A 16,976-nucleotide genomic window follows, 5' to 3' on the forward strand; every position below is an offset into this window, starting at 1 on the left:
TTAGTTCTGAGTGTTAGTTTTACAGTACAGCTACTGTCCCACACGTCAAACCGAAATGGGTTTCTGCTTCACGGCAAAAATAGGCAGGTGACCTAGTGGGACATATGGGTGTGGGTTTAGAAGACGGCCAGCAGTAATTACGTAAATTATAATTTTTGTATTTGATTACGGGATGTTATTTCTTCACCGTGGAAGCTATTCGTAAACATTTCATAAAGACTTATTTCATTACTTGTTACTTGGCTGCGAATTGTGAACACAAGCACAGTCGCATCGCTTAGGAATCGATACAAAAGCACCGGACATTTTATTCTTACGGCCACATCGACTTCTTTAAGATTAAATCTAAGATCTGACTTGATTATTTATTTAATGTTTATTTTACGTTATAACTCTGAATTGAATTATTTTTAATATAAAATGTTAATTTCATTGAAAATTCTATTTAGGTATTTCGAGTAATCTGTATCATTTGCGTGTATGACGATTTAAAAAGTTGTGGAATTGTCAAAATATATTGATTGTTGGACATTTGCGCAAATAAATTCTTATTTTGAGATGAACACTGAGTTTCATTTACAAATCTGGTTTTTAAAAATACCTCATGTTAGTTGTTGTTAAACTGATATTCATGCTGTTTTTCTTGAGTGATCTGTATTCTTTTAAGTCATCATTCCATTGAAGAGTTAACACTCTTCAAGCAATTATAGTAAATTATGGTGGAAAACGGTGCCTCGAGTGGTGGCAGTGATAGTCCTAGTGCAACATGTGTTCGTTCTGGTCTTCTAGAGACGTTAGTCCGTGGTGTTTGGTATCGCGTTCATTGTTCATTAGAAGACGATTACCTGAGCGTCTGTCTCGATGATGGGTATGATGCGACAACGACTTTGAATGGCACTCTGAACAACAACAACGTCGAAACTCCGAACAGCGACTTCGCAGAGGTACCCGAAGCAATTGCAAACCAAAAACGTTTAGTACAAGTTGTGAAATCGGACAACAACGGGCTTGGTATATCAATAAAAGGTGGAATCGAAAATAACATGCCAATATTGATATCAAAAATATTCAAGGGTATGGCAGCCGACTTGACTGAACAGTTGTACGTTGGTGATGCTATATTGTCTGTAAACGGTGAGGATCTCAAAGATGCGACACACGAAGAAGCTGTAAAGGCATTGAAGAGAGCTGGAAAAATGGTACAACTGGAAGGTGAGTCCTTATCATATCTTTTGGTTAAATATTTATTATTTATTGGGTCTCTTAATTTAAAATATGTTATAAATGAACAAATTGAGAATAGTCAACGTCATTGATGCCTCTAGTCATTCATTGACCTCAATAAAAATAGCCCTGCATTACACATAATGTCAATTGGCTTAATTAGTGTAGTGTATGTATGCTTAATTGGTTTTTAAATGTTACATTAGAGGAAAAGTAAAAAGATATTAAGGTACTAATATAGAATAGAATATAAGTGGTAATGAAGGAAAATATGATGAAGGATGTAGGATGAGTCAGTTAAAAAAACTCAATTGTTTGTTAACACTTCAGTTTGTCGTCAGATTTCCAGTAAAATATTTTTGCTTTAAAATATTGATGTGGTGATTTCGAATATCAAATACTAGTAATAGTAACTAACAACAACTAACAAATACTAGTAATTTTGTTTTTATGACCAGCTGTATGTGAATGTATATCTGATCTCTTGGTCTTACAAGGGCGGGATGATAAGTAACTACCCTAACAATAAAACACTTAACTTTTCGTGATAAAATTAACTTTATTTTTCGACATAGTCTCCGTGAACCTCTATGCACTTATTCCATCTTCGTTCTAAAGCAGTAATGCCTTCCATAAAATGATTTCTTTCGAGGCCTGCAAAATACTCCTCTACAGCGGCTATGACTTCATCATTTGTTGCAAATTTCTGTCCGCCCAAAAAAGTTTTGAGCTTAAGGAATAAGTGGAAGTCTGATGGCCCTCTCGGACTGGGTGAATTTCTCACCTTCCGGGCGACGCAGGTGCTCATGGGCCACGGCTGTTTCGGCCGCTACTTGCACCTCGTCGCCCGGAGGGAGCCGACGCCGAAGTGTCATCACTTCAGTGGCTGCAATGAGGATACGGCGGAGCACACGCTCACGTAGTACCCCGCTTTCGCAGAGCAGCGCTGCGACCTCGCTGCAAAAATAGGACCGGACTTGTCGCTTCCGACTGTCGTGGCTAAGATGCTTAGCAGCGACGAGTCCTGGCAGGCGATGATCGACTTCTGCGAGTCTGTCCACCATCACGCAGAAGGAGGCGGCTGAACGGGAGAGGGAGAGCTCTTCTTCCCTTTGGCCGCCGTGCCGCCACCGCCGAGCCGGAGGTCGGAGAAGGGCGTTTGGCCAGCTCCGGCCCCTATGAGGAGGCAGTCTCCTCCGGGTGATGGTCACGGGGCGTCCTAAGGGGGTTGAGACTGCGCCGCACGCTACGTTACTTTAGCGCGCTGGCACCAGGAAGACGGGACGACGCGTCGCCGGCTGCGGCCTGCGATGTGGTCAGCATTGTCGTCGCCGAACGTACCGTGGAAGAGCAACCCGGTTCCGAGTTGGTCCTGTCCCAGCGGAGTATCCCGGAACACCAGCGGCATCGCCCGGGCGGCCTGGTAGGGCCGTCGTGCCGCGGAAACTGTCGTCGTTGGTCGTCGACTATCGCCTCGACGACCAGTTGGTCGGGCGTCCTCCAAGTGGCGTCGCGGGCCTGGTTGTAGTGTTGACCGCGAAAACCCCCCAATTCTGATCGGGTTCTGACCCCGGACGGAGCCGATCTCTGTCGGGTGTAAGAGTGCAGGGGAGTCCTTTACTGCGGTAGGGCCCTAAAATTCCTTGGACCCGCAGTCTGCTCCCAACACCTGCACATCGTCAAGTCCCACATACCCCGCGAGCCACCTAAGCGCGGGGACCTCGTCGGAGGTTCCCACCCCCGGCCCGAAAAAAAAGCCCCTTAGGCTACAAATAATTAGGTAGAGAAAAAAAATATATGAGACTGTATTTGAGATACCAGGTAGGTCCTACTCTAAATAATCTTTTGCACAAAGATATACAAATACCCACAAGATTATATTTATACATTCTGATTGGTATTTATTTATTTATTTAATTTACTTCAGATTTTACATCCATATTACACGTCTTAATTACATTGCATTAACATTTAACATTTAACATTGAATAACAGTTAGTAAATATATTATTATGCATTTTTATGTAATTAAAGACAATTTAGTTTGCTTTTTCTCAATTGCCATTATTAACTTGGTATTTTCAGTGAAAAACTCAGATATTAACTATTCCTTGTAACTCTTGATAGTGATAATCTGCATATCTATTTAGTGATTTTTCATGAAATATATTAAATAATACCATTAAACTGAAAACGGCTTTCAAGTAAACTGTAAATAACATAACAGTTAACAATGTTGCAGAACATCTAACTCTCATCTATCGCTCTGGGACACTCTTATTATAATAGATTATTTTATTGTTTAAGTAGGTCATTGAGCTCACGGCCCATCTGGTGTTAAATAGTTAATGGAGCTCATGGACATCAAAAATTCTGCCACTTATGTCGAGACATGAGTACTTTTTGCAGTCCACATCTGTCCCCACCCTTCACACTGAAACGCATTACTGCTTCACGGTAGAAATAGGCAGGACGGTGGTACTTACCCGCGCGGGCTCCGGATGATATTCCGGGAACCGTGGAAGTCTAGGAAAGTCAATTGTGAACATTTCTTTAGTACGTATTTCATTGGTACCTGGCTGCGGCACCCGAACACCGACACAGTCGCATCACTCGATATGAATGCACCGGGCGTCTTAACCTTCAGACCACGACGAATTTATATTGCATTGCATTGCATTGTTATAAGTGATTGTAGTGCAATGTGCATTTTTTTGTTAGCCATTTAATCATTTCTGAAAATATCTATAATTATTTGTCAGTTTAGGCAATTATAAATTTCTCATTTAAGAACAATAGTCAATTTTCCAATTAAATTGTGTATCCTTTACAGTGAAATATCTCCGTGAAGTGACACCGTACTTCCGTAAGGCATCCATTATAAGTGAAGTAGGATGGGAGCTACAACGTGGGTATATGGCAGACACACCACCGTCGCCACCATCTCCACGCCGTCGACGGGCAGACACTCGTTATGTACCACTGTTAATGGCATGCGTTGCCAAGAATCTCCGTCATAATGACCCAGGTCAGTTTTTAATAATAATAATAACAACTGGCCACAAATTACGCGCCGTCATCTTGGCCCATATTTAGGATTACCTCTGTTATGGGTGGGTACCTGATAACTGATAAACATACATGTTTATAAATATATGCATATACAGATAACAAACACCCACAGAAAGAACAAACAAACCTGTTCGTCAGACAATGCTTGCCCGATGTGGGCATCGAACCCGTGACCCTCTGCCTCTGACAACAGTCAGGGCCGCTAACTATTGCACCACCGAGTCATTCACTCACTTTAAAAAAGTATATCTATATCTATACTAATATATAAATCTACAGTGGTTTTTACGGATGTTCCGTTATAACTACTAAACCCTGCATCCGATTGACTTGAAACTTGGTATCCATGTAGAAAATACATGTACTTAATGGATAGGCCAATATTTATATGAGTGTTGGACTCTCTACACTAGTTGCGGGGCCGTTAATGATAAGAATCTTTGTGGAGCTGAGAAATAATAATTTTAATTTTAATTTTAATTTTAACTGCCTAACGTAGTGGACTGGGACAGCTAGTATGTATATATTTTTAAGGTTTCAAAATATTTTGATGTAATGCAATTTTCAGAGGATCGCACAATCGAAATATATTCACCGGACGGCGTCCACGCATTAGCATTACGGGCCAGTTCAGCGGCCACAGCGTCAGGGTGGCATCGCGCGCTACATGCAGCCGCACGTCGGGCTGCACGCGCCGCTCTTGCTCGCGCCAGGCCGAGACTTCGCCCTCTTGTAGGCGATGTGCGATATGCTGGTTGGATGGCAAGGCGCCCACCGCAAGATCATGTAAGAAAATTAATCAATGTAGGATGGGTAAGGACGGAACGCATGTAAAGCGTGTGGAATGGAGTGTTAAGGTATGAGAAAAAACGGTAAGAAAGGGACAAAAGAATGAAAGACAAAAGCAAGATGGCGAGGACGATTGAACGAGCGAGGTGTGAAAAAGGTGTCAGTTAATTTTGAATTATAATAATAGAGAAGATTTGAAAAGAGAATAATAAAACTAAAAAAGTGGAATAATTGTATGAATCGTGAATGTTCTGTTAAAAATAGATGAGCGCTTCAGGAGGGTCTGACAGCTCCGACGAGACTGAAGGCTGGCAGCCAACATTCGTTGCAATCACAGACAGAGAGTTAAGGTGAGCTTAATAGCGCACATAGTGCTTTTAAAATTTTGCCATTTTGCAGTGGTGTCGATGTGGGCTTACAACAGAGAGATTTTTTTTTTTAAATTTAACATAATGGTTTATGTGAATTTTTTGGAGTATAATGGTCGTCATTGAACAGGCTGTATGAGGCGGCGCCGTGGTCGGCGGAGGCATGGTGCGCGCCGGCGGAGAGCCTGCGGCTGGCGGCGACGCGGCTGGCCTGGTGGCGGCGAGCTGGGGCGGGCGGGGCGGCGGCGCTGGGGCTGCGGGCCGGGTGCGTGGACGGGCTGGTGCAGCGAGCCCTGCGCGCGGACTCGCCGCACGACCTGGCGGCCGCCGCGTCCGCGCTGGTGGAGGGGGCGCACGCGGCGGTGCGAGCGCAGCCCGAGTTCACGTTCCGCTGCTCGGTGGGCGGGGCGGCGGCGCGGCTGGCGCTGGGGGCGGCGGGCGTGTGCGTGTGGGAGGCGGCGGGCTCGCTGGGCCGCGCGCTGTACCGCCGCCCGCTGCACGCACTCCGCGCTTCCGCTGACGACGACAACAACAAGCTCTGGCTGCACTTCGCTGACGACGACACGTTGGTTAGTACCTATTGCTGCTCCTTTGTAAATAAGACTTGAATAGGCATGTACCGTGCTATTTAAAGATTGAAGTTAAATTTCTTTTGGGCACGAAGAGAGATAAATGAGATTTATTGAAGTGAAACTTCTAATGCGACATTCAACAAAATTGTGTTAAACGTATAACGCTACCATGGAATAGAAAGAGACAGAACGAAAGTGAATGCGTGGCACTCGTACGCATGCGCGTAGTATACCTGTTACAGACCATCGCGAGCGTTAGCAACGAGTAGCGTCCGATATTTTAATGAAGCATTTCAAATTATAGCATCTATAATTTAAAATATATATATTAAAAATGTTGAAGATGTCGAATCTCCTATACACCACATTACCTATTACAAGAGCAATCTGATTTAAGGATGAAAAATGAAGAAAACCACAATACTACACATCGAAAAAGAAGCTTCACTTCATTTACGTGCACCAAGTTGCAAGCGCACCGTTTTTTTTTATTGCTTAGATGGGTGGACAGGCTCTGAATATTTCTGAATAAATTTCTATATATTTTAATGTATATTCTGAATACATATCTAAATATTTGATCAAGGAAACCCGTTGAAAGTGGCATATTTCACGTGGCGTAGCATATTTGTGTATTTGTTACGTTTGATCGAAAACGGTGATGCAAAGTGAAAATGTTTACCCAAACACATCACCAAACTGAAGTGCCAAACTAAAACTAAACGTTTCTGATGCAACCGAGACAGAGATGACTTATATATTTTCTCGTTTAAAACCTATCACTTCTGTCACATCCGGGTTTTATGCGCGTTTGTGTATATTTTTCATTAAAATGCGTTTTCCGTGTAATTTTGCCAGGAGCTAGAAATGGACGGTAGCCCGAAGCCGGCTGTGTTCATTCTGCACAATTTGCTGTCGGCTCGCGTCCACTCGCTGCCGGGAGATCCGACACCGAACCCGCTATAACCCGAACAATTTAAAGAAGGCATCAAATCATCATCGAACGATAACAACTGCTCGTCGAAGCTGCTCTCATCGATATGATCAGGGTTGTACTTGTTTTGATTTGTATGATCAACGCATTGGATCGTACTCAGTTCGAAATTCAAATTGGATCGCACTCGACTCGATTTGTAGGGTTGGTTTGTAAAATAACTAGGTCGTAGTTTAGTAGAAAGGATTCAGTCAAGGATTATACCAAACGAACTCTTTGGAACATAGTAGTTTTGCAACAATTATCAATGAACGAAGGTTTTTTTTTACACTGGCAACCCATGCGACTAAAACAAAAATATATCATTCTGCCGCGCCAATAAAGAAACGAATCTAAAATGGCGTCTATGTACCTGCACTGACAAATAGTAGGGTAAACAAATAAAAAGAAAGATAGAAAGAAAAAGTTGTTTATTGTAAAAAAATAAAAATAAAAACAAATGAGAAAGTACTTTACTTTACTTTGGTGCCCTGGCAGAGGGGGAGGTGTCTCATATAGGATGCAACTTGCGTAGACACTTTTGCTGCCAGTCAGCTAAGTAGCACAACTCGAAAGTGAAAAAACTCGAACTCAACAACAAAGTCGAAACTAATATTTTTTTTTGCATGCAGTACGCGCCGTGTGCGACTAAAGACAGCAATAGTTTAGACTGAGAGCGCATGATCGCCGCTGCCATTTTAGATTCGTTTCTTTATTGGCGCGGCTTATAGAAGTAAATTTAAAATAATTGTAATGTGTGCTATTTGAGTGTGGCGGTTTGAGCCTTTTCTGCTAAATGCCGGTCTATTTTAAATATCGGTACAATAATCGACAAATACGCTCGGTCGTGGTTTCAGAACCTGTAAAAGCCGGCTCTGTGAAATATGTAATAAGTAGTAGCAGATCCAAGGGAATTAATACTATTCCTATAATGTCCTTGTGTACTCTTAACACTTTTGGCCTAATAATAAAAAATCCTATATTTAAATAAGGAACAATTGAAAGCTTAATTTAACATTTAACGTCAGTTTTCATTTAATATTAACCGACGAAGATAAAACAAAATCGAATAATTATATACTCGTATTATGAATTAAATTGAGGAATACATAATGCCACCTAGGCTACATTAAGCCGAAGTTAAAAAGAGTATAAAAATCTGCGAATCTTCTAAATAAATACTCAATAAAATTATATAATGTATTCCGTTGAAATTGAATCTCTTTTATCAAAATAAACGTATCTGTGATTGTGCACAATTTATCAAACGAAATTTCTGCATATCTGAAGCGAATTCTCAATTCACTCACTTCACTAGTATAGTATATACAATAAAACAGATTGGTTTTTTGCATAGTTTTGACTGTATATTTGTATGGCTAATCTGTAATAGTAAACTTTTCGGCATATACATGTATCTATTTTATATCATTCATGAAAAATTGTATTCAGGATGGTTTCGAGATTCGATCGCGTTATCTATTTAAAAAAACATTTAATTAAAGCTAAAGCAAAGAGTTGCGATTTGGCACCGTTGACACTTGACAAAGTAGCCACTTGACACTTGACACTTGTAAGCGATTGACAGAGACTAACGCAAAGGCACATTTTCTGGCCATGATTACCTACATATACATTCGTGATTACAAGTCTGAATGCCAAGAAAATGCAAAATTCCAGGGGGGGCGTGTTCTAAGACGTTACATCGATTCCGCTCAACCGAATTTGAGCAATTCATCATGCTTATAAAGAATCTCCATCTGACATCCCTGGTTTTAGTCACACGAGATTAGGAACTGACTGTCGAAGTTAAAGTATGTTTGGAAATCCCCTAAGGGATTCCCGGAGAAACCACGTTTAAAAATCAATATCACAATTAAAAAAAAATCAGTCTAGAGGATTGTTGAGTTAAAATCTAGCTACAAATACATAGAATATCGATCTCGGGAATTCCTGGATAATATCACCAACAACGTGTTCTTTGAGTCGAGGCAGCGAAAGCTTATATACTGCGTGTTAAAAAGATCACTTCCGAAAATGAAGATAGACGATAGTATTAATGACACCTTTGATGATGGGACGGAAAAAAATCGATACTGATTAAAAAAAAAAAACATTTTTATAGCGTATTATTAGCATTATTTACGCTCCTTTATGTTAGTACAGATAAATGAAACGATAGTTTTATAGAAAATACATTACTTTACTAAAAAAAACCAGCAATGAAACACAAAATAAATAACAGCTGATGCTCGGATCAACGAACGCCCAGGCGTTGCGTTTCTTTTACACGCACACCGGCGCGAAGCTGATACCGCGCTCCCCAAGAATTACTTTGTTTACTATCGTCTGTCTTCGTTTTCGGAAGCGGTCTCCTAACACCCAGTGTAGGTCGGTAACGTCTTAGAATATGAGTGTTAGATTAAATCAGCGGTCGGGGAACTTTTTTAATTATTACACCAAAATATTTTTTGTGTAAGTTGATATCACCTCATGGCGAAGAACAAAACAAAAACGAAATCGCTTCCATTTAGCATCTTTCATATTATAAGCCCCCATGATAATTTTTAAAAGAAAACAATAACAAAAAATTTAACGTTTCTAAAGAAGTTTCACTTCAATATATATTTTTTACTCACAAAAGTTTCATTTTTACCCCCAAAATTTCATTTTACCCCATTTGGGGTAATTTACCCCGGTTCCCCGACTGCTGGATTAAATTGACGCTATTTCCAGAATTTTGAAGAGATATTAAAATTTTAAATTATTCGTAACCGGTGAAAGTAATTTTTTAATGTGTGGTAGTACTGATATACAAACGTATGTAAATAACATTTATCATTCAAGTACATGAACACCACAACCAAAACGCAACATAATAATTAAACCAGTGCTTGTTTTCGTGTTTGGTTAAAGGTTGAGATCTTTGAAAACAGCTCCGGTAGTAAGTATGAGATAACCTCCGTTAGTAAGTATGAGTTACCTATAGGTTGCTGTATATTCAAATCTATAAATGATTGATAATAAAACAGTGAAGTACTAATTGTAGTAATTGTGTGGTCGAATCTCATGGTATCTTTTAAGATGCTCAAAGCGATGATCGCCTCCATGACGATTATTGAAACGAATGATTGTTGTAATTCGATATAATATCGTTTTCCTATATGATGCTCAAAGTGATGATCGCTTCCGTGACGACAATTAAAACGAATGATCATTGCAATTAGATATCATATCGATTTCTTGTTGAGCAGTGCCGAGAAGAACGTTCTCGAATAATTTTTAATTCGAAAAAGAATTGAACACCAAAATCGAAAACGGGACAATAATTATCATATGATTTTACAAGAAAAAAAAAACATATGATTCTAAATATGTTTCCAAATGAAAAATATAACTTACTGGTCATAATCTTCCAAAGAAATTGTTTTTAATGATAATTTTATATGTTTATTGATTGAATTTGAATTTTTAAATGTATTTATGTATTTAGTGGTATCCGAAACATTCCCAGAGTTTAATCTGTATGTATATTATAGTTTGTTTTAATAATGAATTTTATGTGTATTTGGTAAAATAAAATTAGTAGTAATGTAAATAAATAAATAAATGGTTTTGACCACATTGACGTCTGTCTGTCAATGTGGTCAAAACCGTTTTTTTTTTGCGTTCAAGCGACCGATGTAGTAGGAATGTTTTGTTGATTATACCCTCTTTAGCAGCAAGACTTATTTGATAATAATTTTATGGTCATGAGCATTTAAAAACAATACTTTGTTGAATTAAAGAAATAATATCATGTCCTTCTTTAAACGAGTTTTGAAGCGCCCTTAACAGTAAACAGAAGCAAGCATAGCTGTGGCCATTCGCATTGTTGAATTCACGAGCGACGGTGCTTACTTATCATCAGTGTGCTTAGTGCGAGTTTTTTACGGTTCTCGATAGCGTAAAAGTTAGCTCATATTTGTATTGAATGGGATCGTTTGCCTACGTTTGCCGTTAGGGGCGCTGCTCCAACTGCATACAAAATTGGGCTAACTTTTACGCTATCGAGAATGGTAAAAAAATTCGCACTAAGCACACAGGTGGATCGTGTTCTCGTCTCTCCTGCACAGCAATAAAATCAACTTTTCTCGTCTCATACAACTTTTACTGAATTTATTATTATAGTATTTACAAAGCTCCTATTGAGAAATATCGAGAAGCTTTGTTACGGGTACGATGTTCTAAATATTTATTCTTAATAATTAACGAAATTGGTTCAACAAGTTCTCCCGTGGATACAAAAGTAATGTGAAGTAGAGTAGTAGTGTGAAGTAATAATGATAAATAATATGGTATTGTTTTATCTTTTCTTTAAAAACGCTAACCAATGAGAAATTCGTAATTTTTTTAAAGTAATATAATAGTTGATTAATGCGCTCGACTTGCCTAAGTATATATATTATAATTATTATTCATTAAAAGCTGCTCTATACCTATTGGGGTCATTTGGAATGTAAAACGGTCACATTTTTCTAAAAGAACTAAGTTTGCGTGGGTTAATAGAAAAATGTAGGTAATCTTGCCCCTAAATAATAAGATAATAAAGTCAAGATCATAGCCATTTTTCTTGTGAAGATTTTACAGCCTGGTAATGAGACCTTTAAGCCAGATCACAGCCAAAGACACTAGACCATAGACACCCAAAATGAGCAATAAAATTCGTTATTTTTAATTTACCAATATTTTTAGTATAAAAATCTGTATTAATAAAATAATTGGTGGATAAAACACTATTGATGATGTTTTAACTAAAATATATTAAAGTTAAGTTTTAAAACTTTTTAAATATGTATTCGCTTTTGCTCTAATCGCGAGGTAAATCCTAAGCTATAGACTCGACTAGGTACGTATAGTTACCCTATTATATCATATTAAGTGACTTGTTTATCGTCTATATAATAAATGTGTGTAAACGCCATCTTATATCAAATAATTTAAGGTATAATCTTAGTATTTTTACTGGTGATTTTTTACTACTCTTTTAAATAAATTTTTAGTAGTTATCCAGAGTATAATGTTGCCTATTAGTATTTAATTCGAACAATGAGGTAGATGATATTTTATGCTATTTGAAATAAATAGAATCGAGATGCCGTGAGATAAGTGCTATAATTTCCAATGGTCTTATATTGTACGTATATTGTATCATAAATAGTTGTATAATTTATATTATTGAAATAAATCTTATCTTGCCTATGAAACGTAAAAATTAGTGACTTTAATTTTGAAATAGCGCTATCTGTTGATTGTACTTGTAAATTTTTTTTTTTTTTTTTTTTTTTTTTTTTTTATTGCCCTTGTAGGCAGACGAGCATACGGCCCACCTGATGGTGAGTGGTTACCGTCGCTCATGGACTTCAGCAATGCCAGGGGCAGAGCCAAGCCGCTGCCTACTGCTTAATACTCTCCATAAGCCTCGTTTGAAGAAGGACATGTCATAGCGCTCGGGAAACACCGTGGAGGGGAGCTCATTCCATAGCCGGATGGTGCGTGGCAAAAAAGATCTCTGGAAGCGCACTGTGGATGACCGCAGTGGCTCCAGGTAGTATGGATGAACTCTACTCCGGTGGCGGGCGGTGCGGTGGTAAAAACGAGATGCCGGTATCATCTCGAATAATTCCGAAAATTAGAATATCATAGTTTTGGTCGATAGATAGCAGCGCTTGAGGTTTCTTATTAAATTGAAAAAATGTACACGCAACATCGAACATGGATTGAATGAATAGATATAGGATGTAAGGTAACCGTTTCGCAGATCTGAAACTATATACTAATGTAACAAGCAGAGAGTAATATGAATATAATTTATTAAAAAAAAACATTTGATATTTTAACATCTCAAGACTATCTAATATTTAGAGCCGAACGTAACCTTAAACAAAAATTTCCTCTGCCGTCTTTCCCCGCGTGTCAAGCTAAATTTGATAAACAAAACCAACCATGAACAAGTTTGCCGTATCAATAATTTCATATTCCATGAACCAGCAAACTAAACCATAGTTATGTATGGGCCGCCTTGTTTGTGTTACATTGCGCGTTGTATACGACCACCAGTTTCCTTATATCCTATATTTTATATTTAGGGACCTTTTAAGCAATAAAGACAACGATTTGGGATATTAAAGCAATTTTAAACTATTATGGTTGGATGCAGCAGTGTATTAATAACAATTGATTTAAAATGAGACATAGAGTATAAACGAAATCAGCTTATTCCAGATGTCAAGGTGAGTGACGACATTCTGGGTGCACTAATAATAGTTCCTTGTGATTCAGAAATTATAGTATAGATTTACTTAGAATAGTTTTCATTAAATTAATAACTGTTCATAAAAAAAAACTACCCACCGTTATTTTTTGTCATTTTTTTTGTATTAAAATCCAAACAGCTGTCTTTAACCTGTAAGCTACATCCCATGAAGAAAACCGTCCCCGATATCAAAACGGAAAACTTCATTCATTTATTTTGTCAAGCAATAAAATATTTACGAAATAAATTTAAAAGTTCATTAGTCCGTAAAGTAAGTGAAGCTATATTCAAAGTCGGTTAGATCGCGCGCATCACCCGGTTTTACTGACTATTCATTTTCTACGAAGACAGAAGTCTTCCGTTACGTATATGTCAAGTAGGTATTCGAGATAACAAATCTTGTAAAAATACTAGTAGACAAAAAAACTGTAGAAATGTTTTCGATTCTTATTTTTATATATAGTTTCTATAGAGGAGTTCGTTTATTAATTGATTTCATCATCCGATAATGAAAAAGTAATTAAAATAGTTAATGCAAAATTTGTCGTAAGTGCAAGTGTTGCGTGTTTACATACATACATATTATTATTAGGGAATTAATGATTTCGTGTTAAAAATGCTAGTTGTTTTATATTGTGATATATATTTTGTAGAGGTCTCATAGTAACGGCATTGTCATTTGTATAGATTGAAATCATAACAATGCAATAAAGCAACGAAGAAAATGTTATTGTGTTTTTATTTATTTCCTTTAGATACAAAATTTGGTTAATGTAAATAATTACGAACAAATCACATTTGGTCGTCGTACTCCAAACTAGGAATCACCTACTGTAAGGACCAGAGAAATATCTAATACCCAGCCAGTGCAATCAAACGTCACCGTAACACGAATGTTTTCCAGAAATTGGAATCAAACCCACGACTCTCGGCCCAACTGTTAGGGGCGTTAATTATTGCGTCACTAAATCTGTCATTTGCAAATTATTATTTTTCCTACCTAAGCTGATAGCCTTGAGAGGCTTTCAGCGTAACCTTGACTAGTAGGTAGGACTCAAACCGGAGTGATGCTAGCACTGACCCCAGCAAGAGCAGTGCTTCGCAGAATCTACTACCGAATCGGAAACGCGACCCACTGAGAAGATCCGGCGAGAAACTCAGTGGGCTGTGTCTATGGGTTAATTCACTTCGTCGCAAGCGACGGGTTCGACGAGGACGGTGACCGCTGCTTATGGTACCTAAAAGCACCGTTAATGGATCGAGAGGTTTGCAAAGGTTTTCAGGTGTCGTAAAGATTTTCAAGAGTAGACATTCATGTCTGTTTTTTAATCATAACGATTCAACAGTAAATCTTTGTTGATGTATTTTAAAGACTAAATACTGGAAATGTTATATTTTACACGTAGGTTACAATGACAATAAAATGAATTTAATAAGTGAAATGAATGTAAACTTTGAGGTGTCAATATAGTCGAGGATTTCAATCACCTAGCGAACAATAGTTATTATTAAATAGTGGAAATAGATTGCAAATTATAAGAGGATTGTACTATGATGGCAGTCTACGATTCATTAGGTCGAGTGTCGTATGGCGGAGGCCGGTGTCCGCCCGAGGGCCCTCTGAGCATACTCCAAACGGCTTATTATTACTCTACAATGCTTCATCAGGTTTATCGAACTTTCAACCTTACTGAGATTCGTTTAAAATTCAACATTCAACGTATCGAGATGCGAAGTATCAATAGTCGTGTCTACGCCATTGTCTAGCCTTCCGCTTTTCAATTGAGTTGATGTCACGGAGAAATAAGATGTTCTGTGGATTTCCGTAGACCCCCGGGGCATTACAAACTAAGAGAACTGAAGCTGATGGGATAATTTTTGGAATTATGTACATCTCAAAAAGCCACCGGCCTGTAGTACAAATAGATTTCCGTAAAAGCAGACTCTGGATGTACACAATGTAATTTGAATTAATAAACCTTGAGAAAGTTTAAGCTTTATGGGGATTCATGGCCGACCTAAAACTTTTGATGCGTATGTGTTTGGTCTAATAAGATGCCCGGGGTGCTCGAATTATAAGTTATGCGTTTGTGTCGACTTTTGATTCCCGTAGGGTTTTTTAGGGCCTTGTAGTAGTTACACGTTTTCCCAAACGAATTTTACAATAACGGAATAATATACATGAATGTATTATCTAACCGCAAAAGAACTGCTCTGCAGTGTGTTTAGTGCGAATTTTTCGAACATTCTCGATACCGTAAAAGTTAACTCAATTTTTTATGTAGTTGGAACATTCGCCTACATTTCCCGCCAGGGGCGCTGTTCCAACTGCATACTTTTACTGGTGGTAGGACCTCTTGTGAGTCCGCACGGGTAGGTACCACCGCCCCGCCTATTTCTGCCGTGAAGCAGTAATGCGTTTCAGTTAAAAGACAGGCACTGGTACAAGAACATCTAGACTGAGCTCCATGTTTTAAGATTCGATGATAGATAGCATTCATAGTGTCATCATCGTTATCTCCGGTAACCGCTTAACATTAATTGGGCCGCTCGTTTGTATAATTCCTAAAAATACGGTAAAATATATGTTTCTTGCAATATGGTAACTATCTTTGACTAATCGACTTGCTAGAATAATTAAAGACACGAGTGGATGAAAGGGCTAAGTACCATTTTTAAGATTTTTGAGTTTTTAAATTGAATGAAGGTGCTCTGTGCCTATAAACCATATTAGACCTTAAAACTCTAGCTTTAAAGGCTATTTTTAGAAATTACATGTGATGAAGGATCTATGTGCGAAGAAAAAGTAGAAGTAACAGAAGTTTGTTGCCCGTTTTCTCAAAATTAACAAATTATATCATATCCTCTTCCACTCATTCTTCAGTTATTAGTTATTGCCTAAATATTGCGATTGGGAAATAATAGCCACTAACTAGTACATAGTGACTGTCAAACATCCGAAGGGCCGTATGTTTGTCTGTCTACAACGCCAATTTAAAAAGGTTAAGGGTAACAAGACCATTTTATTTCCACGGGTCCAGTAATTTCCAGTGATCGTGGTCAAAGTCGAGAAAAATGAGAAAACGAATCAAAGAATAGATTAATCCGGAAATGCTCTAATAATTTAGTCATTGGTAGGCATAATTGATACATTAGTTTTGAGATCAAATAAAAAAAATGAAATCCCATTACTGAGAATCTGTGCCTGAGCACGATTCATTTCAGGGCAATAAATTTGGTTTAAACGTCGTGTACTCTCCACTAGCCAATGATTAGCGGATGTCTGCTGAGGACGTTTTCAATTGAGTTTAAATTATTCGGCTTCTACATTTTAGTTAGAAGAAATACGTAATATTTTAATATAGTTTTAAAGTAGTAGTTCGTAAGTTTTTATTATTTAAAAACGAAGTTAAGGCAGCACAAAGTCATCCCCGGTCGGCATTGTATCGCATTCCGACCCGGGACCGGGTTCTGACCCCGGACGGAGATCGGACGTCGGGTGTAAGAGTGTAGGGGAGTCGTTTAGTGCGACCCTAAAATTCCTTGGGCCCGCGGTCTGCTCCCAACACCTGCAGGTCGTCAAGTCCCACATACCTAGGCACTCGTAGGAGGTTCGGCCCCCGGCCCGAAAAAAAAGCACAAAGTCATCAAGCACGAATCAGCATCGACTTGCTTCTCGTCTT

At 38.5% G+C, this 16,976-nt stretch overlaps 1 protein-coding gene across 1 annotated transcript; it reads left to right on the top strand.

Annotated features, from left to right (window-relative positions):
- Positions 1 to 126: 126 nt before the first annotated feature.
- LOC101735742 (beta-1-syntrophin) lies at positions 127 to 14,020 on the top strand. The gene is made up of 6 exons (XM_004926514.5): positions 127 to 1,212; positions 4,058 to 4,252; positions 4,865 to 5,082; positions 5,350 to 5,435; positions 5,584 to 6,022; positions 6,884 to 14,020. The coding sequence occupies exons 1-6, from the start codon at positions 717 to 719 to the stop codon at positions 6,989 to 6,991; spliced, it is 1,542 nt and encodes a 513-aa protein (XP_004926571.1). The 5' UTR covers positions 127 to 716; the 3' UTR covers positions 6,992 to 14,020.
- The last annotated feature ends 2,956 nt before the right edge of the window (positions 14,021 to 16,976 follow it).

Source organism: Bombyx mori, chromosome 12 (genome assembly GCF_030269925.1).
Source record: "Bombyx mori chromosome 12, ASM3026992v2".
NCBI lineage: Eukaryota > Metazoa > Arthropoda > Insecta > Lepidoptera > Bombycidae > Bombyx > Bombyx mori.

Bases quoted from the DNA above. Each gene is read 5' to 3' on its own strand.
- LOC101735742 (XM_004926514.5), top strand. From the start codon at position 717: ATGGTGGAAAACGGTGCCTCGAGTGGTGGCAGTGATAGTCCTAGTGCA. The intron at 5,083-5,349 runs GTAAGAAAATTA...TGTTAAAAATAG, and splicing joins GGCGCCCACCGCAAGATCAT to ATGAGCGCTTCAGGAGGGTC. The intron at 6,023-6,883 runs GTTAGTACCTAT...TAATTTTGCCAG, and splicing joins TCGCTGACGACGACACGTTG to GAGCTAGAAATGGACGGTAG.